The sequence below is a fragment of the Rhinatrema bivittatum genome, chromosome 4 (genome assembly GCF_901001135.1).
Source record: "Rhinatrema bivittatum chromosome 4, aRhiBiv1.1, whole genome shotgun sequence".
In the NCBI taxonomy this organism is placed as follows: domain Eukaryota; kingdom Metazoa; phylum Chordata; class Amphibia; order Gymnophiona; family Rhinatrematidae; genus Rhinatrema; species Rhinatrema bivittatum.
This window is the reverse complement of record NC_042618.1, coordinates 411304773-411328508: the sequence shown is the minus strand read 5'-3', so window position 1 is coordinate 411328508 and position 23736 is coordinate 411304773. Positions and strand designations below refer to the sequence as shown.

Below are 23736 nucleotides of genomic sequence, written 5' to 3'. Positions count from 1 at the left end.
GTGTGCTAGGCTGGGAGCACTTTAATGCGGTGACCCCTAAGAAACTTAGGGCTAAGGTTTAAGAGAAGTGATGTGTTCCTGAAGACTGTGACTCGTCCATGTCTTGTGAAGGGCAAAGGTTTCATCGGTGCTTAGACCTCTGGGTTCTGACTTTTGAAAAAAATGAGCAATGTGAGTTCTAAAACAGCTGGCCAAGTTGTGCATGACGTAGTTCAGCCTTATGTGCACGTATATTTATAACAGTTTTACTGTATGTGATAATTACATTTATAAATGCACACTGAACAAAAACAAAAAAATTTGCACAAACACCTGTAATAAATCTTCAGCTTGGCCAGTTGTTCCGGCATTTTAATTGTGTATGTGTTTAAAAGGGAACCTCAGTAGAGGCTTCTACCAAAATGTAGTATCCTGTGACACTAGTGCAGAAAAAATGAATGTGATCCTGTCAGATATCCAAGAGAAACATAGTTGGAGGCTCCTTGACCACCTCCGTAATTGCATCTTTGCTCTCTAAACACTCTCTTCTGTTTCTTCTTTGCTCCATTCCCGTTTTTGCTGTTACCCGATTTCTGCTTCTGCTGTCTCATTTTGACCCCTGAGGGCTTCCTCCTTTTTTCTTTTGCTCCCTCACATGATAAGACTATTTTTATAGTGTCACTGGTGTATAATGGAGTTGTAGAAGGTAATTTACATGGTAATGATGCCCCTTCCTGAAATCAGCAAGGCCAAAGGAGATTAACTCACTTAAAAATCACACTGAGTGTGGACAGGGGAGATTGCGCTCAGGGTGTCCAGGTTGAGTGCCCTGTGGGCTCAGCTACTAGACTTTGAAGTCTCCCAGCTCTGCTTGTGCTCCACGGTCCTCTTGGCTTTCCTGCTCAGTCACTCACTGTCTTCTTTCCTCTTCTCTCTTGCAGAAGGGAAAATTTACGCATTAGGAGGGATGGGTGCAGACACTTCTCCTCAGGCTCTGGTCAGAGTATATGAACCAGCCAAGGACCACTGGCAGCCTCTGCCTTCCATGCCAACGCCACGCTATGGAGCATCAACATTTTTGCGAGAAAACAAAATCTACGTCTTAGGTAAGTTGTTTTGCCTGGTGCCATAAGATCAGTGAATGGAACACAGCAGTTGCTATCCCCCTGAGAAAGTATTCTTACAACATTTTGTACAGTGATGTCTTAGGGAAAAATCAGGTGTGGATGAGCCTTGGGACCTTCCTCTTCATGGACACCTATAACACCCACCTCCCCCATCCCACAATCCCACACAGACAGGCCGTTGGAGAAGGGGGCGTTTGGCTGAATGCACCTTTTTTGCCTGCACATGAACGTGCATTTTCTGTATACCAAACTTACTGCCAATACAGCAAGGAATTTTGAACACAGAAAATGTGCATCCCTAACTGGGAGTATTGCTTAGCGCCTTTGCATGGAAATCTCATGCAAATGAAGCCATTAAGCAGTACGCCCTGAGGCAGAGAGATGGTATCTGGCCAGCGCACCTTTCTTAGTGCTGGAAACATGATTCCCGGAACAGAGCTGGCGTTACGTTTCTAGCGCTACTTGCACTGGCACTTAAAAGCCCTAAAAAAGGGGAAGAAAAAGTTTTAAAATGTCTGTGGATAAGTACTGACTTATGCCGCCACATACTCGGATACGTCTGTGCTTATCTGGCTAAACAGCGGTGCCACCACTTACCCAGATAAGTACTGACTTATCCTATGCCAGATTGCTGGATAACAGCTGCCAGATATCTGGCTATCTGGCACAGTTCACCGCTACTTAGCCAGATAAATACTTATCCAAGCAATGGTCACCCATGCCAAATAACTGGATAAGTGTTGACTTATCCGGCTATCTGGCAGCGGCTGCCATCACTTATGGCTTGTCAGGGATGGTTCCCCCCCTTCCCGAGTTAAAATGCGCCTTCAGCAGAGGCCAAACACACATTTTACAGTTTTTGCATATTTTTTAAATTCCTGATGCATTTGCATAGCATTAGCTTACTGCATCAAGAATTCAAAAATATTTTAAGCCGAGCATTAAAACACCGTGCATTGTAATCAAGCGCACGGTGTTTTAGCACTCAGCTACCTGCATCTGCCTGATTGTGAGGAACCGGGAGCAGAGCAGCAGTTTTGCTGGACTATAGCTAGTGTTGATAGACACCTTGCATAGATCAGAGCTGTAGCACCTGAGGGCTTCCAAACACACACACACACATGTATATTTGCATTTTTCTTGCCTGATTCTGTACACGGTCTCCTACTGTGTTACCTCATGTGGAAGTAACGGTGCCCCATAATGCCATTTTGGTATCCTCTCGTTTCAGGTCTATAAATTGTGTTATACAAAACAAAAAAAGTGATAGATCATTAAATATATAAAAGTAAATATTCAAAACATATAAAATAAAATGTAAAAATCATTTGAAAACATAAATACAATAAAAATTAAAAAAAACAAAAGATTAACAAAGTGATGGATCCAGTTTCGACAAAGTATATAAAACGATTGTCCTTTGTTCCTCTTATCCAAGAGAAGAGGCTGACCACCAGAAATAAAAGATGTATGATCCCAAACCTAAGCACATCTCTGTGTAAAAACACCAAAGCGCTACCCCCTCGGATCCACAGGGGGTACCAGAGATTGCAAATAAAGAAGATTATCCATGTGTCTACTCTAACACAAGAACAAAGCTCTCTGAACAGCCTGCTCGGGGGTGTTGCTTTTTGAATTTCTTCAGCTCTAGAGTCCTTTGCAGCCAGCTCTCGGGATCTGGCTGGATTCACACTCCCTGATGCAGGCCTCTCACCTCTAGATCTGGGCTAGTGTGGCGCTTTCTCTCTCTCTGGAGCTGCTCTGACACACACTCTCTCTCTCTCTGGTGCATGGGTCCTCTCAGTGCATTTCCCTTCTCTGTCTCAACAGCTTCAGGCAGCCTCTCCTGGACCAGGCTCTACAATGCACGGTTTCTTGCTGCCTCTTCTGTCAAGTCTTCACAGATTCCCTCTTCTCAGCCTGTGCCTATTGTCTTTCCTTACAGCAATCACTGGGCTCCAGGTTTTTTCTAATCTTCTTTTTCTTTGATTTTCCTTATTTGGATTGTCAAGTTCCCCTCCTACTCCTCCCTGGGAGGGGGAAGGGGGGGAATTAGGGGGGAGGAAAATTGAACCTTGCTCTCCTGTCACTTCCTCCTGCAGCTGAATAGCACAGCTCTGCTGGGGGAAGGACAGCTCTTTTTATTTGTTTATTTTTTTTTGCTGTTTATAATAATCTTTATAAATATTAAAATGATTAAAAAAAACCCCACAAGAAAACAGATTGACATCCACTGATAGTCGTACTTGTTCTCTCATTGTAGAAATGGATCTGATTTTTGGTTTTGAGTTGAATTATATTTATAAACTAAAACTCAGCACAATCCATGAGGAATCCACACCAGTTTCTGCTCAGCAAATTGTCAGCAGATGCCTAATCCTTTTTTCCAGAGTGCTCAAGCCCAGGGAGAAAATCACTGTAGGCTACAGTTAGAAGCTTGGAATTTAATAAACACAGGCAGTGAATTTCACTCTCACTCCTAGAAGAAGGTTATTCAGATTAAGATCTGCCTGGATTGATGGTGGCTAGAGATTAAGTTCTGCCCATGCCTGAGCCACGAGACTGGCACATGGCAGCAGTTATTGCATTATTATGGGCCCCATCTGAAGATGCTGCTCTGATTTCTGCTGTCTGTTCAGCATCCGGACAGAGAGGCTTCAGATGGCTCTTGAACTTAGGTAAAGGCTCAGTGGATTGCAGGTATCATTCTAGATAAATACAGATGCATGCTGTGGCATTTATAATTCCCAGCCTTTGAGCTAGGAGTAGGATTTAGGCAATAGAGGGAGGGGCCTCACATTTTCGGAGCAGCAGCCCACTGAGGCTGCTGGAATGGAAAAAAAGCCCTCCCCCAGCCTGTAGAAAAACCAGGCTGCATCACAGATCTGTGTGGTGGAACAGATTTGGTATGGAGCTGGGTGGAAGTAGGAACTTTTTTATTGTTTGTGAGGGTTTTGCCTCCTCTCCAGGGACCAAGCTTCACAGTCTACAATCGGGGATAGGTACAAGACTTAACGGCTTGTCTCCAGTGTTGAGTTCCTGGAAATTTTGCCTGAGTTTTTGGAGTTTCTTTCAAGACATCTGTTCTTAGCCTAAGAAAGGAAATATGGGGTGGCCAGGGTAGGGAAGACTCTGCCCACTCCAGCTCACAGTCTGTGATTGGCGGCCAGTGGTGACTTGCTGCATGAAAATTCCAGTTTTTGGACATTTGAGTAAAGAATTTGCTTTTGTGCATCTGGAAGTAAGATTTGTGCTGCCACCCATCCTGCTCTAGTGTGGGGAAAAAATCAGAAGAGCTGATTGTTCCCTGCTGCCTGGACCTTTCAGACAAAAGATTCCATGTGTCATCTGGAGGAAGAGAACTGGGAGAGTCATTGGGGGACCCCCATCTGGAGTCTTCACTCTGGGGGAAAAGGTACAGTCTGGAGGCCCAGAAATAGGATACCCATGTCTATCTCAGGAGTCTTGCTTTTCCAAGCCATGGAGAGTTCTTCCCTGGCCATTCTGCTGAGGGTCACCTACACAGATAATCGAAGAACTGTAAGAACATAAGAACATGCCATACTGGGTCAGACCAAGGGTCCATCAAGCCCAGCATCCTGTTTCCAACAGTGGCCAATCCAGGCCATAAGAACCTGGCAAGTACCCAAAAACCTAAGTCTATTCCATATTCTATTCCAGCTGTGCCATGACTGGTGTATATAGTGCCACAACTTGCTATTTGAAGAATTGCTGCAGTAAAGTTTGTTTGGACACCGATCCATGGCACACACATCTTTGAACATACTCTGAGGAAAGAGAGTCACCAGGAGAGAGAGTCACCCCCACACCTTGGGTCTTGGAGGAGTAGTCCTCCCCCCACAATGGAAGACTCCTGACCCCAGGGCTGAGGAACTGGTAGTAGATTTTTCCGTGGGATCCTGTGTATCCACTTGCCTTCCAGAACAACCACTGAAAGAATGGCTACACCCTATTTCTCAAAGGCCAGCTTTAGTATAACATATTGGACCTTTTTTACTAAGGGTTCAATTTCCAAAGGGTTTAGGTGCCTAACTTTGGGAGTTAGAGACCTTACACAGCACCTTTGAAAACGGATTAAAGCTGAACACCTAAATTTAAAAACTGATTTAAAGGAGGCACCTAAATTTAAATTCCTAAAAAGTGAGTGGCCATGGAGGTGGAGTTATGGTGGGTGGGCGGGGGAGAGGGAAGTGAGGCACTTATCACTGATTTTCAGCAGTAGGCATCTAATTTAGGGCCTTATTTTCCAATATCGCATTGGTAACGCATTACCAATGCAAATGAGGCTTCTTTCGTGCAGTGGGGAAACATCATGTGCGGCGATGTTTTCGCCATTCGCGAAAACATTAGCGCCGCACGCGATGTTTTCCCACTGCACGATGATTCTTTCAGGGTTTTATCGCGGTGCATGATATTTGGCACTTTTTGGAGATAGTCCCAGACAGCCTGTTGCAGGCTCCCGAGAGAGAGAGAGAGAGAGAGAGAGAGAGAGAGAGAGAGAGAGAGAGAGAGAGAGAGAGAGAACGAACCTTACTATAGTGCCTATGCCCTACATAGGTATTTGAATCCCTATGGGAGGGCTACCTACTAACTCGGGGTGGGGATTAGGTATGAGCGTCGGGGGTTGGGGGCCACTTTTGCATTCCACATGAGACCTACGGACAGAACAGTGGTCTCTAGTGCAGATTTGCTGGCCGTCAGAGTGAGGACGCTCACTCCAAGCGGAGATTTGGCCAACATTCTCTCCACCTAGCATGTTGTTGCCCAGGTAGAGTGTCCATCAAGCTAGGTGGAGAGAACGTTGCCCAAACCACTTCTTGGTGTGAGCGTCCTCACTCCGACGGCCAGCAAATCTGCACTAGAGACCACTGTTCTGTCCGTAGGTCTCATGTGGAATGCAAAAGTGGCCCCCAACCCCCGACGCTCATACCTAATCCCCACCCCGAGTTAGTAGGTAGCCCTCCCATAGGGATTCAAATACCTATGTAGGGCATAGGCACTATAGTAAGGTTCTCTCTCTCTCTCTCTCTCTCTCTCTCTCTCTCTCTCTCTCTCTCTCTCTCTCTCTCTCTCAGCCTGCAACAGGCTGTCCGGAACTACCGTGGATGGCGATAATCCTTTTCTGGCCCGTAGCGCAGTCCATAACGCGAAGTTGGAGTTGTAGTTAAAATCCGCGATAGCAGTCGCGCTACCACTGCGGTTGTTTCGCCGCACACGATACACAGGTTCCCGCTTTACATATGCTCCGCCCCCTGAATACCAAATGACTAATTTGCAATCGCGTTAACAGCTGTTAACGCGATTCGCGAATTTATCGCACGCGGTAAAGTGCTTTGAAAATGAGGCCCTTAGGCATCTAAATCTGGGCCAATTAATTGCAGCCCTAAATTTAGGATATTTTTCATCTGAAATTGTAGGGCCTTAATTTCAACTGAAATTATTTTTACCCTAAATTACATTAAATTAAACCAGATACTTAATGAAACACTGAGCATTTTCTGTAATTTGACCCCCTAAGGTTATTTTTTTCCCATCCCCTTCGTAAATCAGGCCCTTTATTAGGAGTGACCAGATCTCCCTAAGCATGCACATAGCAGACGAGAGTATAAAACACACACAGGGACTCTGCAAAAGGCTTTCTCCTATGACCTGTGCAATATGTTGGATCCATGGATATGCTGTGTAGATTACATCAAGGTACATGCAGGCCCGCATTTAGGCATAGGCAACATAGTCTGCTTCGATAGGAGTGAGGTCAGGGAATGGTGTGGCAGGAAAGAGGAATTGGATTCAGAGACAATCAACATGAGCCCTGACTTTCTTTTACAGTCTGGGCTGCTGCTGCGCAGACATAAGGGAAAAAATATTATTATTATTATTATTTTTAATTTTTATATACCGAAGTTCTTGTAGGGACTACAAATCACTCCGGTTTACATAAAATGAAGAACTGCTCAACAGAGAGCGGAGCTTTACATGGAACCATAGAACATATGGAACAGTATAACTGGTTGACAATTTAACATAATACTAAATAAAGTGATAATAGTTTAACTGGAAATAAATAAAGAAATATAATATTTTATATATAAGAAGTATAACTATTTAACGTAGCAATAAATATAAAAATAAAATAATATAAAAATAAATATAATATAAATAAATAAATAAAATAAATAAATAAATGTAATATAAATAAATAAATAAATAAATAAAAATAATATAAAAATAAAAAAATATAAAATAAAAAATATAAAAATAAAATAGGACTGCTTCCATGGCCAAGTCCGTAAGCAAAGCACGTCAAACAGCACTGTCTAAATTTTCAAGAAGGCTCATCACCCAGTAAAAATGTTGCTAGCAGTACATTTTTTTATGGGTTATCATAAGGCTTGGGGATCTAACCTGCATGGCACGGCAGATACTACCATAAGGAGCTTGCTGGGCAGACTGGATGGATCACTTCATCCTTTTCTACCGTCATTACTATGTTATTTTTTTTTTTTTATAATTTACATTTTTATTGCAATTTTATACACTTTACAATATGGAAAAGGGAAACTACTCATATCTACATAAGGAAAAAGTCCCTAATCAAAATTGAACAGCATGTTCCTCATAGTCCAAGATAATGCAAAGGAAACAATGTGAGGGTTGGAAACAGAAATTTAAAGCAATAAATCTACATAAAAGAAGTCTGAAGAGAGATAAACTATTCCAACTGAAACTCCTAACACCCATTGCCATATCCACCTATGGGCCTGCTACTAGATCTCTTATCAGAAATAAAGGGCTCTAGATGTAAAGGATCTATAAAAAATAAACGTATTCCTTTGATACTCAACCAAACATTTACATGGAAACTTAAGGTAAAAGGTCCCCCCATACGAAGAACCTTCTGTTTTAACAAAAGAAACCGCTTTCTTCTCATCTATTGGACCTAGCTACATCCAGAAAAATTTGAATCCGCTGGCCACAGAAGGAAAAATATTTTTGAAACACCCAAGTCCCTATCCTGAGGCAAAGGGAGATTCTGGCCAGGGCTCAGTGAAGCCCCAGAACTAGGATGAGGCTTCTCATTAGAGCCCATTGGGGGGGGGGGGGGCGCTATTGCATCAACCCCTGCACATGCTTACCTATTGCCCCATGTGCCACTGAGGAGGGTGGAGAGGAAGTCCACACCTTGCCTTTCCTTTTCTTTCCCATGCAAAGACAATATTACAAATGCAGGAGGGAGGCGCTGTTTTTATGCATCCCAGCCTCTCGAGGACGTCAGCAAGGAGGCCCGAGCGGGTAAGCAGGCAGAAGGGCTCCCGCAACTCCTGCAGTCAATCAGGCTCTCTCCCCCCGGAAATGGCTCTCTCATCCCCTCTGAACCCTAGGCAGGGACCCTGCTTTTATGCATCCTGATCTTTCGAGGACATTAGCAAGGAGGCCCGAGCGGGTAAGCAGGCAGATGGGCTCCCACGACTCCCTGCAGCTGCTCATCTCGTTCTCTCACCCCCTACTGTTATCTATGTATATGTACATTTTGAAGCCACCAAATATCTAGGCCAAAGAGGAGCCTGCTTCTGCTTGCTTTATGGCAGTGTGCCAGCACAGTAACAAAGGAGTGCTGCCAGGGCACTCAGCCTATGGGAGACATACATATGTACCCGGCAGGACTGTATATCTGTACAGAATAAATACATGTACCTGTGTTGTAGACTGAAATTTGGCACACAAATTGCATACCTGCATTCCCTGCTCAGAGTGCAGGAGCAGTGTCGGAGTTTATCCTCCTTGGAGTTGTGAATCCAGCTGACATGTTTCTAAGAGTAATTTCACCTCATGACCCCTGGCAAATATAGAGCTGTGTAATGAAACTCAATGCAGTTAAACTACAGGGCTTGAGCCAAGATTAAAGATAGCGGACTCCCTGGGGTGGCTGCGTTAATCCTTCTACAGAGGTGGATGTGAGGAGCTCATCAGGAACTAGGGGCTGGCACCAAGGGGGTTTTCCAAGAGTTGTTAAAGATCTGGGAGGCTGGAAAACCACTTACAGTCCTCCTCAGGTAGTTCAGTAATTCATTTATTGCTTTCCTGTATAATACATTAAGACATTTTAAATGTTTTAATATCTGCCGGTGGAAATCTGCTGTTTAAATGTCTGCATTTTCTACTCCACACTCAAAAAGCTGCCGAGACTTAATTCAGCATTCAGAATAGAAGCTGCAACATTATTTTAAGTGAACTGATGGAATGTAGAGATTTTTTTGCACTCAGGTTTTGTCGCAGCTAACATTAAATTGTGCTGTCAATTATACTCCTTGACGTGCCCGAGCACTAACATCATGGGATATTTTTTGGACAGCACAGGCAGTACATAACATTTTTCTTGTGCTTTTTATACATTTGATATTCCATAAGAAGTGGAGACTGCGGCGAGGATGATGAAGATGGGTTGTCTGATACTTTACATGTATAAATATCCTACTTTAGTGTGCAGTGAGCAGCTTTCAGTCCTTAAGCTTAACATCAAATGTGTGGCTGAGGGAAAAGAGGTTGAGTTGGGGGGGTTACACAAATGCAATATATATTTTTTATTTTCTCCATTGAACAAAATTTGCATAATAAACAATCAGTTTCTTCATTCATCAAATGTTATGCATGTAAAAAATGTACAAGTATAAACTACCTAAATGAATGAAAACAAATGGCATCCCTAATAAACAATACCTATTTGATTTATATTCTGCCTTTCAGCCACTTCAAAGCAGAATACATTCGGGTACTGTAGATATTTCCCAGTCCCCATAGAATTAGTGATGATAAGTGATCCAAAAGAGCTTACAATCTGAGTATCTCAGGCAGTGGGAGATAAAGCGATTTGCCCAAGGCCACGACCAGTGTCAGTGGGAAAACTGTTACCTGAGCACTGGTTTCCCTGGTTCCCATTCAATTGCTCTAACCACTAGGCCAACTCCTCCTCCATCTCGCCTTGCTTGATGCTTGTTATGCTCAGAGAGTTTTGGATCTTCTTACACTGAGCTCTCAGATTCTGAATATATCACAAGGCAAAATGCTGTTATCAGCTGTAAGGTGCAAGGAATAGCTCTCCTGGACACTCTCCCTGTTCAGCCTTTAGCAGTGCACCCAGTGTGGTCTCTGTGGACCCTACTCACTCTCCTGATCATAGCTTATTTATATTTGTGGCTGGGGAGAGATGGATGAAAGTCTCTCTGGATAGTTCCCTGCCAGTTCAAATTCAATTGTCGTAAACTGTTTTCCTCATCCTACTTGATCCCCTTCTCCATTGCAGGTTCTCAGTACTGCCATTTTCCAGGTCTTTCCCCTGGATTCACGTCGATTTCTCTCTCCTTTCCTCCACATCTTCCCTATTTGCCTGTCTTGTCAGATCTTTCCCTGACCACTGAGTAGCAGTCCTAAACCACACTAATCCCATGCCCCATGCATTGTGTTCTGCCATCCTACTATTCTTGCTCCTGCTCTCCATCCTTATTACGTGTTTGCCTTCCTTTTCTCCCAGTCGAGTGTAAGCTCTGTGGGGAAGTAACTCCCTTTACTAGATGCCACGGATCCAAATGCAATATATATTTTTTATTTTCTCCATTGAACAAAATTTGCATAATAAACAATCAGTTTCTTCATTCATCAAATGTTATGCATGTAAAAAATGTACAAGTATAAACTACCTAAATGAATGAAAACAAATGGCATCCCTAATAAACAATACCTATTTGATTTATATTCTGCCTTTCAGCCACTTCAAAGCAGAATACATTCGGGTACTGAAGATATTTCCCAGTCCCCATAGAATTAGTGATGATAAGTGATCCAAAAGAGCTTACAATCTGAGTATCTCAGGCAGTGGGAGATAAAGCGATTTGCCCAAGGCCACGACCAGTGTCAGTGGGAAAACTGTTACCTGAGCACTGGTTTCCCTGGTTCCCATTCAATTGCTCTAACCACTAGGCCAACTCCTCCTCCATCTCGCCTTGCTTGATGCTTGTTATACTCAGAGAGTTTTGGATCTTCTTACACTGAGCTCTCAGATTCTGAATATATCACAAGGCAAAATGCTGTTATCAGCTGTAAGGTGCAAGGAATAGCTCTCCTGGACACTCTCCCTGTTCAGCCTTTAGCAGTGCACCCAGTGTGGTCTCTGTGGACCCTACTCACTCTCCTGATCATAGCTTATTTATATTTGTGGCTGGGGAGAGATGGATGAAAGTCTCTCTGGATAGTTCCCTGCCAGTTCAAATTCAATTGTCGTAAACTGTTTTCCTCATCCTACTTGATCCCCTTCTCCATTGCAGGTTCTCAGTACTGCCATTTTCCAGGTCTTTCCCCTGGATTCACGTCAATTTCTCTCTCCTTTCCTCCACATCTTACCTATTTGCCAGTCTTGTCAGATCTTTCCCTGACCACTGAGTAGCAGTCCCAAGCCACCCTAATCCCATGCCCCATGCATTGTGTTCTGCCATCCTACTATTCTTGCTCCTGCTCTCCATCCTTATCACGTGTTTGCCTTCCTTTTCTCCCAGTCGAGTGTAAGCTCTGTGGGGAAGTAACTCCCTTTACTAGATGCCACGGATCCATCACCAGAAAGGAAAGGGCCTTCTCTTACCATGCTTTGTTGTTTTCAACAGGGGGCAGGCAGGGCAAGCTTCCTGTGACTGCCTTTGAATCCTTTGACCTGGAAGTGAGAAGCTGGACCCGCTATCCTAGCATCCCGAGCCGGCGTGCCTTTGCGAGCTGTGCCATGACAGAGAACTGGTTCTTCAGCCTGGGAGGCCTGCAGCAGCCCGGACCCCACAATTTCTACTCCAGGCCTCACTTCGTCAATACAGTAGAGGTGTTTGACTCTGAGCAGGGTGAGCTGGCATCAACTGTATTATTGTTGTTACTCTTCCTATTTCAGTTCTGTCTAGTCACTTCCCATGAACACATTCATGTATCTTTTCATCAGCAGCCCTTTTCCATCCAGCCTTCTTCATGATATACCCCCCAGCCTTTCCATCTCAATTCTCAGCAGTGATCCTCACATCGCTGGGCTTATGCAGACAACTAAAATGCTACCCTTTGTTAGTGCACAGTTTCTGTATATGGGTTCAGAAGAACAGGTGATCTGCCTCTAACAGGCAGGTATCATTTAAGGAAAAGGTGCCACCAGGGTGAGAAATAATTTCCTTAGTAAGAAGTTATCTATGTAAAGGAGCCTATGCACTTCTTACCAGAAGCATATTGTGGTTGTTTGAGTAGTGTGTGGACTAAGCCATTTGCTATTGCCCTCCCTCGTAGGAGTGACCACAATTGTGCAGTCCTAGGTTTGGTCAGAGATGCCCAAGGATGATCTGGTCAGAGGATTTTGAGCTGAGAGAGACAGAAGTCCAGCTCTCTCTGCAGGAGGTTGGAGTTTGGGGAAGGGGGAAAGCTTGATTTCTGTCCTCACTGTCTCTGGAATTCTTTAGTGAATATACAGGGCCATATAGAAAAGTTGCTGTGGTGGGGCTTCTGATACTTTTAAATAGCTGTCCCTGAGAGATCCCATAATGTAGTGGGGAATGTTCCTGCTCTGAAGGAGGAAATCTTTCACCCTGGGTCTTCTCTTTCCATGGAAGAAAAGAAGACCCTGATTTAAGTTCTAAGCGTGAACAAAGATCTTCACAGGAGGACTGAGACGTGAGTGTCAGGTGCCTGTCCAGAGGTACCCTGCAGAGTGGAAAGGGGAAAAGGAGAAATCTGCCAATCTGGTGCTCTGATCCAGGAGTTCAAAAGGAGTCCAGAGGAGAGAGGAGAAAGGTGGGCAGGAGAAAGAGTCAAGCGTTGGAGACTGAGGTACCAAAAGGGTCCTTGGGAGTAGGGATCCCGGCCTATGTCCAAGAGAGCCTTAAGCCACAGGAAAAGGAGTGAGGGAATCCCAGGAGGGTGCATCAGCAGGAATAAAATACCTCCCCTTGTAAAATCTCAGTATCTGCTTTTGGATTTTCAGAACTGAAAGACTATAAATTGCAACTATCTGCTTTGAACGCTTAGTAGGACGTTTTATTTTGGAATACCACTGCCTTGTATCGCATGTCTCCTTGGTTATATACCATCTAAATGCCTTGGACCCTGAAGCTAATCTTTCCCCCATCAGAGGATGTATAGCAGGGTTCACAGGACTGAGTGGGGACTAAGCATGGGTATCAAGTGTGCTCCCAGGCTTAGAGGTTTACAGGAGGAGAGGAGCCAATCGTCTATGATATAATGTCCTGATTACATTCACTGTATGTATTCTGTTCATGTATAGTGTCATATCAACATATTCATTCCTGTATGTGAGAATTTCTGGATATGTGTTTTTCATATGCAGGCAAATGCATTTTTACATTTTCGAACAGTCCTGCCCAAGCCTGTTGGACAGTGTGTTCATATGAACCTGATGATTATACCTTATGCATTGCGTTGATGCTGCTTCAGAAGCAGAGAGATAAACCTGGCATCTGCCTGACAGCATCATCTTATTATTTTAGTGGTGTCTGCTCCTGAGGGCTTATGCAGTACGTGAGTGATGGCAACATGTAGCAATCGCTCTTTTCTCTTATTGGGGCCTAAAATTCTGAACGCAGTAACATAATAAATGATGGCAGATAAAGACCAAATTGACCCACCTAGTCTTTAGGGGTGCAGGGTTAAAAAAAAGTTTGTTTTTTTGTTTTGTTTTTGAGAGTTTTTTCCCACATGAATTTTGTTTCATTTAATGTTTATTTCTTTCATTTAAAAAAACCCAAAACATTAAAAAATACCAAAACAAACAAAAAAAAAAGAAAAACCTGTCTCACAAGGACGCCTGTCCCCACCCTTCATTCTTCCCGCCCAGAAAAATACCAGGGCCAGGATCCTTCTGGCCTCCACTTATCTGGTCTGGTAGGGATCCGCTGGTGAGGCCCAAAAGCCTTGAACTTGTGTAGACCTAGGCCGTGATAGGTTGCTGCAACCTTAGCCTAACCTCTTATGCAAGGCTGAGGCTTCGAGGCCTAGTCCCGATGTCTTGGCCTAGGCAACACTGGGCCTCAGCTGGATACTGACTCCTGGGCCTTAGCCTACTGCAGAAACCGGGTCCCAATTCCTGGTCTTCGGCCTAGGCCCAGGACCAACACCAGGGCTTGGCCTGGAAGCTGGCTCCCAATGCTTGGGCCTCTGCTTAGACCAGAACCCAGGCCTAGTCTGGAGACTGGGTCCTGATGCTAGGTCCCCAGAGGCCAAATCCAGATGCCTGGCCTAGGTGCCCAATGCTGGGGCTTTGGTCAAGGTTTCAGGCCCAGACCCAGAGGTTGGAGCCCAGGACTCATAGAAGACAACTACTTTCTTTTTTCTTCTTCAAATGACACCATCCACTGGGGACGCACTAGAACATAAGATATGTCATACCTGGTCAGACCAAAGGTCCATCAAGCCCAGTATCCTGTTTCCAACAGTGGCCAATCCAAGTCACATGTACCTGGCAAGTACCCAAATATTAGATAGATCTTTTATTCATCAGCTGTTTTTTGTAATTATATTATTAATGTTATTATTATGATTATGCATTTATTTTATTTCTTGATTTTGTTTATTGTTTGAGGAATGGTGATGGTCCTGCTTTTTCATTGTTGCACTGCATAGAGAGTTTGGCTTCTTTTTTGTTTCCAGTTCAGGTTTTGTTTGCTCGTTTGTATTTCTACTTTATGGTTGCTCTATTCTGTATTGGGTCTGTTTATGTTCTGCATGTGTGACTGAGGTGAGGTATTCTCCTAATAGGAAGTGTATTAGTCTTTTAGGGCTTTCCGAGAGTCAAGCCCACACACAACACATATTTCAATAAGCTTAATACCATGTGGGTTCCAAGAGTATTTTGCAGGGATTTCTGGATGGCATTACAGCAGTGTATGTAAATATAATGTAAGTGATATTTTTTACCTCAGAATACTATACTTTGATATTTCTCATGTAAAATGTTATTATAGATGCATAACTCTTGTGTGTGATTTGGGCCTGGAGGAAGGGTGTTGTGCAAGGCTACAAGGTTTGCCTAGGGTACTTAATACCTGTTGCGGAATTGGATCCTTGGGCTAAGGGGGAGTTGATGCAACCTGCAGGAAGGAGCCCTGCAGGCCCGCACCGTTAGCAAGCAAAGCTGGCAGAAGCAGAGGCCCTGCTGCCATTTCACCAGTACCAGTCCTTGTTCTCCTTAGGTTGGGCCCTCAGGTGCCAGGGCCAGCTGGAATTAGGCGCAGTCCTCTGTGGAGGTGAAGATCCGTCACATGGAAGATGTTGTGGGCCAGCACAGAGGAAAACGGAGTCAGGTCAAGCAGCAGGCAATCAGAGTCAGTTCAGACTATGGTCAAGGCGGTCAGAGTTCTCTCAGGATCGAGGTTCAGGCAGAGGTTGGGCCAGGTGGAGTTCGGTCAACAACAGTAAACAGGAGGTAGTCAGAGGCAGGCAGAGGTCAAGCCAGAAGTCCAATCCTAGGGGACAAGGAACAAAGAGAAGGACAAAGGGCTACAGGAGTAAGAGAGACACTGAAGACAGACCAGGAAAATTGACCAGGAAGACAAGAATTCAAGATGAAACAGACAGTCAATGGAACCAGGACCAACACACGCAGGAACTCAGGAACACAGCAGGAATCAGGAACAGAAGTCAGGAAACCTCTGAGGCAATGCACTTCTCTGAAGAGACGACCTATTGCTGAGGCGGGGGGGGGGGGGGGTGCAAGGAGAGAGAGCCTTAAGTAGGAGGGGAGCTCTGATGTCATCAGCGGGCGCTGCCGGAAAGTTCCTGCCTCGGGCCCTTTAAATTGCAAGAAGTCGGGTGCGGGCCTAGGGCAGCCCGGAGTCGGCATCTGTATCTCACTCTCTTCCACTGCACTGGCCTCTCAGACACGGCAGTTGGCCGTGCGGCCATTCAGGGACAGGCCCCGCCATCGGAGGCCTTTGGAGAGGGCACAGGGCTGGAGGTAAGAATGGCGGTCCGCGGGCCCATCCCTCAGACTGCCGAATGCAACAATACCCTTGCTCCAGCCATGGGTTCTGGGGGGAGGGGGTGCCAGTTTTTAAAGTTTGTATCTCTGGAGGGAGTGGGCCTTTTTTTGGTGAGCCCAGGACAGACAAAGAATGAATGACCGGAGGGAGGGAATGCAGCACAGTAATTGTTCGCACAGGGCATTAAAAAAAAGCTAGCACCAACCTTGTAGACAGATAGATAGGTGATGGCATGGAGAGAATCATTGTTACATGGGCAGATACACAGAGACAGATAATGCTTGTATCTATGTAGACGAAGGCCTCTGTTTTCTGTCACTCACTAGTGTTTGTAGGCATTGCCACCAGCATTAGGCACTATAGCCTAGTGGGCTTCGTCTACTTCTAGATAATGCCTGTAGCATGTTTTCCTAATGGCATCAGATTCTTTTCTGCTAAATACAACTCACTACTGTTGCCACACCATTTTACCAAACACTGCTTCTAAAGATCCTTTCATTCTACTGCACGGCCAACGTAGAGTCAGTGCAGTGAAGTAAAGAAAAGCAGTCTCACTTTATAAAGCTGTAAATATGAAAGATGATAGGAGAGCACTCAGTTATCGATTGCGTTAACACAAGTCAAATGACAAACAGTAACAGGGTTAGAAAAAAGCATTTTCTCTCAGTCCACTGTGTATCTTTTATATTAGGGACAGGGCTTGTCTGCACCTGCATGCATCGCTGTGGGCTCCTAAAATCAGCAACACTTTTTTATTTCCATATCAAGGTGCTAAATTTGAAAACTCAGGCAGTTAAATGACTAAATTATGTCTCCTTTTTTTATCCCATTGAATGCCTTCGTACTGTTTACACGCATACCATGATGATTAATGCAGTTCATGCATATTGTTTATTCATAAGATGATTGACTGGCAGATACAGTGCAATCACATACATTTCACAGCGCGCTTCTCTCTATTGATGGTAAAGTTCTTAAAGAAGCTACATTGATGGTCTCAAAAAAAAACCAACAAAAAAATAGCCATCACACTGGCAAGGTCAATGTAATCCCTTTTATTCATGCGACAGAGCCCATCTTGGCATATTTGAGCTAAAAGGCTAGCTCAGAGCAAATGATGCATGAAGACTGCAGCTGAAATGAGATAGTATGGATTACAGTATCTATGATCATTTCAGGCTGGATCACTCTGTGGTCTCCGGAAAAATAACCGCTTTTGTCACAGGATGGCTGATCGCAGCCAAAATGTGTTTAATGGCAAGCAACAAAAGGCCAGGTTTAATTAAAGTGAAACAGGGGCCGGAAGAGAAAACTGAATTTGCTGCTGGCACCACACGCAGTCCACGAAATTGTTCTTAGTATTCTTTTTTGCACGATGTGCATGCATCTGATCACCCGCACCAAACACAATACTGTCAACCGTGTCTATGCGCTGCCGTGAACCGCAGTTAGTCTGCTTTAGTTTTATGAGTTTCTGCTGTTTCCCTGAGCTTTATATCCAGTATCCTTCCTGTTCTACCCTTTGCCCTGTGTCCCTGCTGCCTCTTGCTGGGTAAAGTTTGTCATGCGGATAAGACAGATTATGCCCTGACGCTTTCTAGGTGCATAGCGGTTAATCACATTCCTGGTCCAGATTCTGCCGCCTCACTGCCGGAGCTAAATGCAGCTCGGTGGCTCTGGGCACGCATCCATTAGAGCCACTTGCACAGCTCATCAGTCAGGTGCAGGTATTTTTAGCTCATCATCCTTCTCTTCTCTCTGTTTCTCATAAATTACACCGAGCCAGAGGGACTGTGGCCAGGAGACGTTCACTGACTGCACCCGCTTGGGGTCTTTTTAAGTCTTTGGCTGCCTCCCCAGCACCTCTGCCGAACTTTCAAGGCAACGTTCCTTAAACCCGACGTGCAGCTGCAAAAAACTATAGGACTCCCAATCCACCCTGGCCCCCTGCCTGCTTTCATTTCCATTGTTAAGGTTTGCCTTCTCCATTTTAGAAGCCGCAGGTTCTGCTGTGATAGTTCCTTATATGCAAGTCTTGTACCCTGAAGGTTTTTCCTCTTTTTACTCACAGAGAAATGGTTGCATTAGCACAAGTTTGAAATGTATGTGCAGTGCGCCCAGTCTGCACGGCCATGCTAAGGGCTACAGAATCTGTCCCCTCCCGAGAATTCCCTGTTCCCCACGGAATCTGTGCAGGAGACTGAGGGCTGCACGGAAGAGTACATGGCTGTAGCCTGGACATCTTTTCCTCCTCCCCACCCTATGCCGATCCCTGCTGCCCAGGGCCAACGTTGTGCTTAGGACTGGTTTGAACCACTGTAGGGTTGCGTGGTTCAAACCATGACACTTTGGCTCCTGACGGCAGAGGAGGAGGTGGTGGGTTCTGAGTGAGAGGATCAGAGGGGTTGCGGAGAGGGGGCTAATAGGGGCTGTGGGGTGTGAGTGAGGAGATTTGGAGGGGGTGTAGGATAAAGACAGTCCCTCAGGATATCCTGGTTCTTGATCTATGCTTGGTCTGAAAGGATGCACAGGCAACACACCAGTAAGCTCAGGAACGTCTAAACGTCGATCACTAATTTATATAAAGGCAAGAAAATAACATGGATTTGTCCAGGCTGCTGAAAATTGGCAGAGAATCTCTTCAGAAAGCCAGCAGGTTTAGCCGGCAGCTCAATAGTGTCTTGTGGTCTCATTAGGGAATTAGCGACATGCAGTTACACAGTGTAATTATCTTTGAGGTGCACAGTTGACTACGTGACTATACACTCCAGGTACAAAGTAATTACTCTGCAACTACATTTCTCAGAAAAGAGCCAAATAATATTGTGGCTACTATATGCATACTGATCAGCTGCAAAAAAAACATACTTAGCTTTGGGGAATTTCTTTAATATCATGCACCTCCAGAGGTAGTTCAGTGGGTGCATTTTTTTTACAGCTTTTTCAAGTATCTTCCATGAAATGCCTTGTGTGCAAAAACAGATGTCTGAGCTATCAGAATTCCTCGATTCTACGTGAACCCTGGTCCGTGTGAAATTGTAATCTTTTACACAACAGCAGACTGGGACGTGTGTAGGAAAAGGTTTCAACAACAACAGAGCACGTTCTCCCAGATCTATAGGGAGCATTCAATTGTTGTCAGATGTTGAATTTTTTCATGTTGCAGCTGCACTGATAATGATGATTTGGGCTTAAGTATACACACACACACACACCTGGACTTTGTATATACCTGGCTGGGTGGTACCTAGTGCTCAAAATATAGGATTACCAGAGTTGCTATCATAATGTCAGCGGACATCACTGATCTGTTTGTACCCACTGATCGTGTCATATAACTAAAAATGCATGTAATGGAGGTGGCCACACGTACCTGAGATAAGTTATTACTATTCCATGGGCCAGACCTCTGTTTCTTTGGCAGCAAAATTCCAGTTTTTAAGCATACCTAAAAAGGCTACATTTATGGTATGCAGTTGTGTGACTAAATCCAAAGTTGGGTGTCTAATGTTAGATGCATTAAAAAAAAAGTGAATTTTTACAGCTTCCCAGATGTTCCAGACTCACTGCTGAAAATGTTCCCATTTACGCGCATACGATTTTAAACGTCTTTATGGGGACTCGGGACTTTGCCCCTTAATAGTGCAGTCAGTGGTCTCAACAGATCCTAATAGTGAGTGATGTCAGAGCAGAGTAGGAGTGGTTAGAGAGGTCTGGCACTCCCCAGTAGGAGGTGTCCTGTGTTTAACACAACTCCTGTGCTCAGGGAGTACAGGGACTTTGGATCCCTCCCTCCAAAGGGAGAAGCAGGGAGTTGAGGGTGCCTTTCCTCAACAGACTGGTGCTGGTTTGGGATCTTTCCCTCCACAAGGATTACCAGAGTTGCTATTGTAAATGGCAGTGGACGTCAACAGAGGGGCGCCTGAGAGTCCTACCCTGAGAGAGTGGCTGGGGCCAAAGGTCGGGCTGCCCAGGCTTCCAGAAGAGGGAAGAAGTCTCTTGAGGGTCTTAGGGAGATTCCTGAGAAGCATTGAAGACGAGAAGTAATCTCAAGGAAGAGAGATTCAAACCCATGTTCCTCATCTGTCCAAATGGAAAGCTTCAGAGCTTTGAAGAGGATTGTTCTTGGTGGAAGCTCAGAGAGAAAACTGCCCAGCAGAGGAAGGAGGTCTTGAAGAGTTGCTGACTGATAAAAGGGATCAGCCAGAGGCTCATCTGACTTTGAAAAGAGAGAGGAATTCCAGAGAGAAAGAGCTGCATCCAGAAACAGATACCATAGGAGAGCCAATAGAGGAGGGTTCCTTCCCCAGAGAGCTTACCCTGCCAGGGTGTGCAGCGTTGTGCTAATGTGAGAAACTGAGCTAATTTTTGTGCTCTTGCACTTTATTTTTCTGAACTGTTTGGTGCACTGGACACTGGTGTGCTGCTGTGGATTTGTTTTCCCTGCCATCAGACACCAGTAACATGTTTATTTTCGAACAGCAGCTTTGGTACGCAGTGTGATGTTTTGCTGATATTGACTGGACCGGTATTCAGAAAAACCCCAGAAGAGAGAGAACTTTTAAGGGTCTTGAAAAATGGACTCCCCCTTCCCCCCTGCAGGCAGGACCCAAGAGACATAGGATCTGCTGTGGCCCGTGATCCTCCCCTGTGCCTGCCTTCAAGGTCCCTTTGTGTCTGCTCCTACCACGTTTGCTGGAAGCCTCTTCCCGCTGTCCATGTATCTTCTCACATTTCTTTTGAGCCTTTCTTCCTTCAGCTTCATATAATGACCCCTTTTCCTGAAGGCTTTCATTCCATGGAAAATGCTACATTCTGTTATTTATACAGAATTTCATACAGAAGGATAGAATATTATACGCACACAAAATGCCCTAGTAAGAGAGCTTGGAAATGGTTGTCAGTCTTTTAAACCAATCATTTTCTCGTGCCATGAGATCAGCACACAGATGAAGAAAATATATCCAGGGTGTTCAAGGACTTCCATCAGCTGGGAAATCAAAATCAATCTATCCCGAAACAAAGCACATGATCTCAGGTTCTAGAGATAATGCAGTCATGACTTAGAGCTGAATCCAAATTATGGTGAAAAAGTTGTCAAATAAGGTCACTTTTCACTAAGCTGCCTGTCTACAGGGCCAAGGATAGATCCCAGTTGCCAGCCATAAAGCGTGACTGCCTGTAAGATATCACTCTTTATCCAGTACAGTTTTGTTTGCCTTCCTTCTTCGCTCCCCACCTACTTGGGTAGAAGAGTACAGAAGGTTTTCTATGGGAATACTCATTGAAATATCTCATATTTTTCACAATTTGTAATTTTTATTGCACTTGTACACTGCTTTGTTTTGGGCAGTCTTTTAATAAAGACAGGGGAAGTGATTTATAAGCTTTTAAAATAAATACATTTCCTTTTCTATCATTGTCAATGGCTGAAACTTTGTATTGACAGCCAAACTCAGCAATCCTCCCCTGGAGAGCAGAGCATACAGCCTGATAACACAGGGACCAGCTTCTCCTGCAAATGCAAATACTCAGTGATAAGCAGTCATGGGAACAAATACCGAAAAATACCTGAAAGCACATTCATTTTAGATGTATTTTTGGCAATACTAACAGCTACAAAAACACCAACTTGGTTTTATGTTAATTATTTCTTTATGTGGTACCATGTGTCCAATCTATGCGTGGGTATTTTTCTTTGTTCCTTCCATAAGCACTCAATAAGGTATATTTTTAAGACATAGATGTTTGGTACAGGATCTATACTCCTTAAACCTCAAGGGTTGAAAAAGCATGTTATCAGCTGCAAACAGATCAAAATGTTCCTGCATAATTATTTCTTTTTTCTCTCTTCATTTAAATACGTTTTCGGGGTTCGTAAGTTAGACCAGTTATAAAAAATTAACTTGGCGTGTGCAAGCCTGCTAATGAAATTATCTCATCAAAACTACCCACTCGGGCTGATTTGTGCGCAGAAAGGTTTGGCCGAATTTTACCCGCATGCTCTTCAAAATGGAAAAATATGCAGGGAAGTGGTAAGCGCCAGCCCCAGACCCTGCTTCCTGGAATGCCTCTGCTTAGCCCAGATAAATTTACATGCATACAGGGCTTACGTGTGTATGTTCAGCGGCACATTGACCTGGCAATTTTATAACAGGCCGGCTCGGTGGGTAAAGCCTCTCAAAATGCACTGGTCTCTTATTGCTAAAGGTGTGCAGAAGGTGCTGGATCAAGGCTGTCAGACCCTGGCATTTTTACAGCCCTTTGTAGGTGATGCTTCTGCTGAGGGCTTGCTGTAGTCTCTCAGGGGTAGAGCTTACGGAGGGCAGATGATTGAGTATCATCTCAGTTTTTTATGGCCAGTATCATTCTTTTCTCTGCTTTGCCCTGCCACTGATTAAATCAGGGGGACTAAGAAAGTTCCCAGGAGGGAGTAAATATTTAAAATGAAATTGATGAGAGAGTTTTAATCTCGCATCTGCAATTGACATCTTGGATAAATTAATTTCCTTTTGTAGAGCATTTTACAGAGTGACACTCAGGGCCTAGACTTTCCTAAAATAACAATCAGAAAGAAAGGAGAAGAAACACAAAGAGGACTGGTGGTGGAGATGGAGGGGGGGGGGGGGGGGGTGCAGGGAGGAAGAGGAGCAACTGCCTTGGGTTCCAGAGAAAGAAGTGGGGGGGTAAAGGAAAGTGAACAGGTCGCTCTCTCCCTTCAGTACCCAGCCATGGAGCTCATGTTTTCATTCCTTTATAGCAGTGGTCCCCATGGGTGTCAGAACTGGGGGGGGACGGCCTTGGGGGCCATGATCCCCCCACCCCGCCCACCCCCAAATTTCTGCCGGCAACAGAAGGAACAATCTCACTGATGGCAAATGGGCTGGCTTATGTCCTTTCCGCCACCGCACCCCTCCCCCGGTGTCACCGCGATCCCTTCACTCACTGTACCTGATCCTAACAAATCAGAAGATTTCAGCCTTACAGGACTTCCGGCCACTTCCTCCCTTTCGGCTGCTGATGCCTGAATGGCATCATCAGGCACCGACAGCTGAGGAGGAGGAAGTGACCGCGTGGCAAGGCCTCCATCCTTCGCAAACAGGTCTGGCCATGCTGCTGCGAAGCCTGTCCATCGGCAGCCAAAGAAGCAGCCCAGGCTGCTGCAGAGCCCACCCTGCGGCAGCAGAAAAAGCAGTCCAGGCCACCGCAGAGCCCATCTTCTGCTGGCTGAAACGAGGTCCTGGCCTGCCTGTTTGCCTGCGTATATGTGAGTGCCTTCCTGCCTGCCTGTGTACAAGTGCACCTTCCTGCCTGTGTGTGTGTACGAGTGCCTTCCTGCCTTGCCTGTGTACAAGTGCACCTTCCTGCCTGTGTGTGTCTATGAGTGCCTTCCTGCCTTGCCTGTGTACAAGTGCACCTTCCTGCCTGTGTGTGTGTATGTGTGTGTGAGAGAGAGTACCATCCTGCCTATCTATAGGTGTACGAGTGCCTTCTTTTTCACTCATTGCACAATTCCGCTTTGGAATTTCTTGCCAGAGGATGTGGTTAATGCAGTTAGTGTAGCTGAGTTTTTAAAAAAGGTTTGGATAAGTTCTTGCAGG

At 44.9% G+C, this 23736-nt stretch overlaps 1 protein-coding gene across 7 annotated transcripts in view; it reads left to right on the top strand.

The window, feature by feature from the left end:
* Positions 1–23736, top strand: part of KLHDC8B (kelch domain containing 8B) — a 205607-nt gene that overhangs the window by 118494 nt on the left and 63377 nt on the right. For all 7 annotated transcript variants that reach the window (XM_029601206.1, XM_029601201.1, XM_029601202.1 and 4 more), the window contains exons 3-4: positions 921–1085; positions 11780–12004. In XM_029601206.1, the coding sequence (XP_029457066.1) occupies positions 921–1085; positions 11780–12004 (390 nt within the window). The remainder of the gene's footprint in view (positions 1–920; positions 1086–11779; positions 12005–23736) is intronic.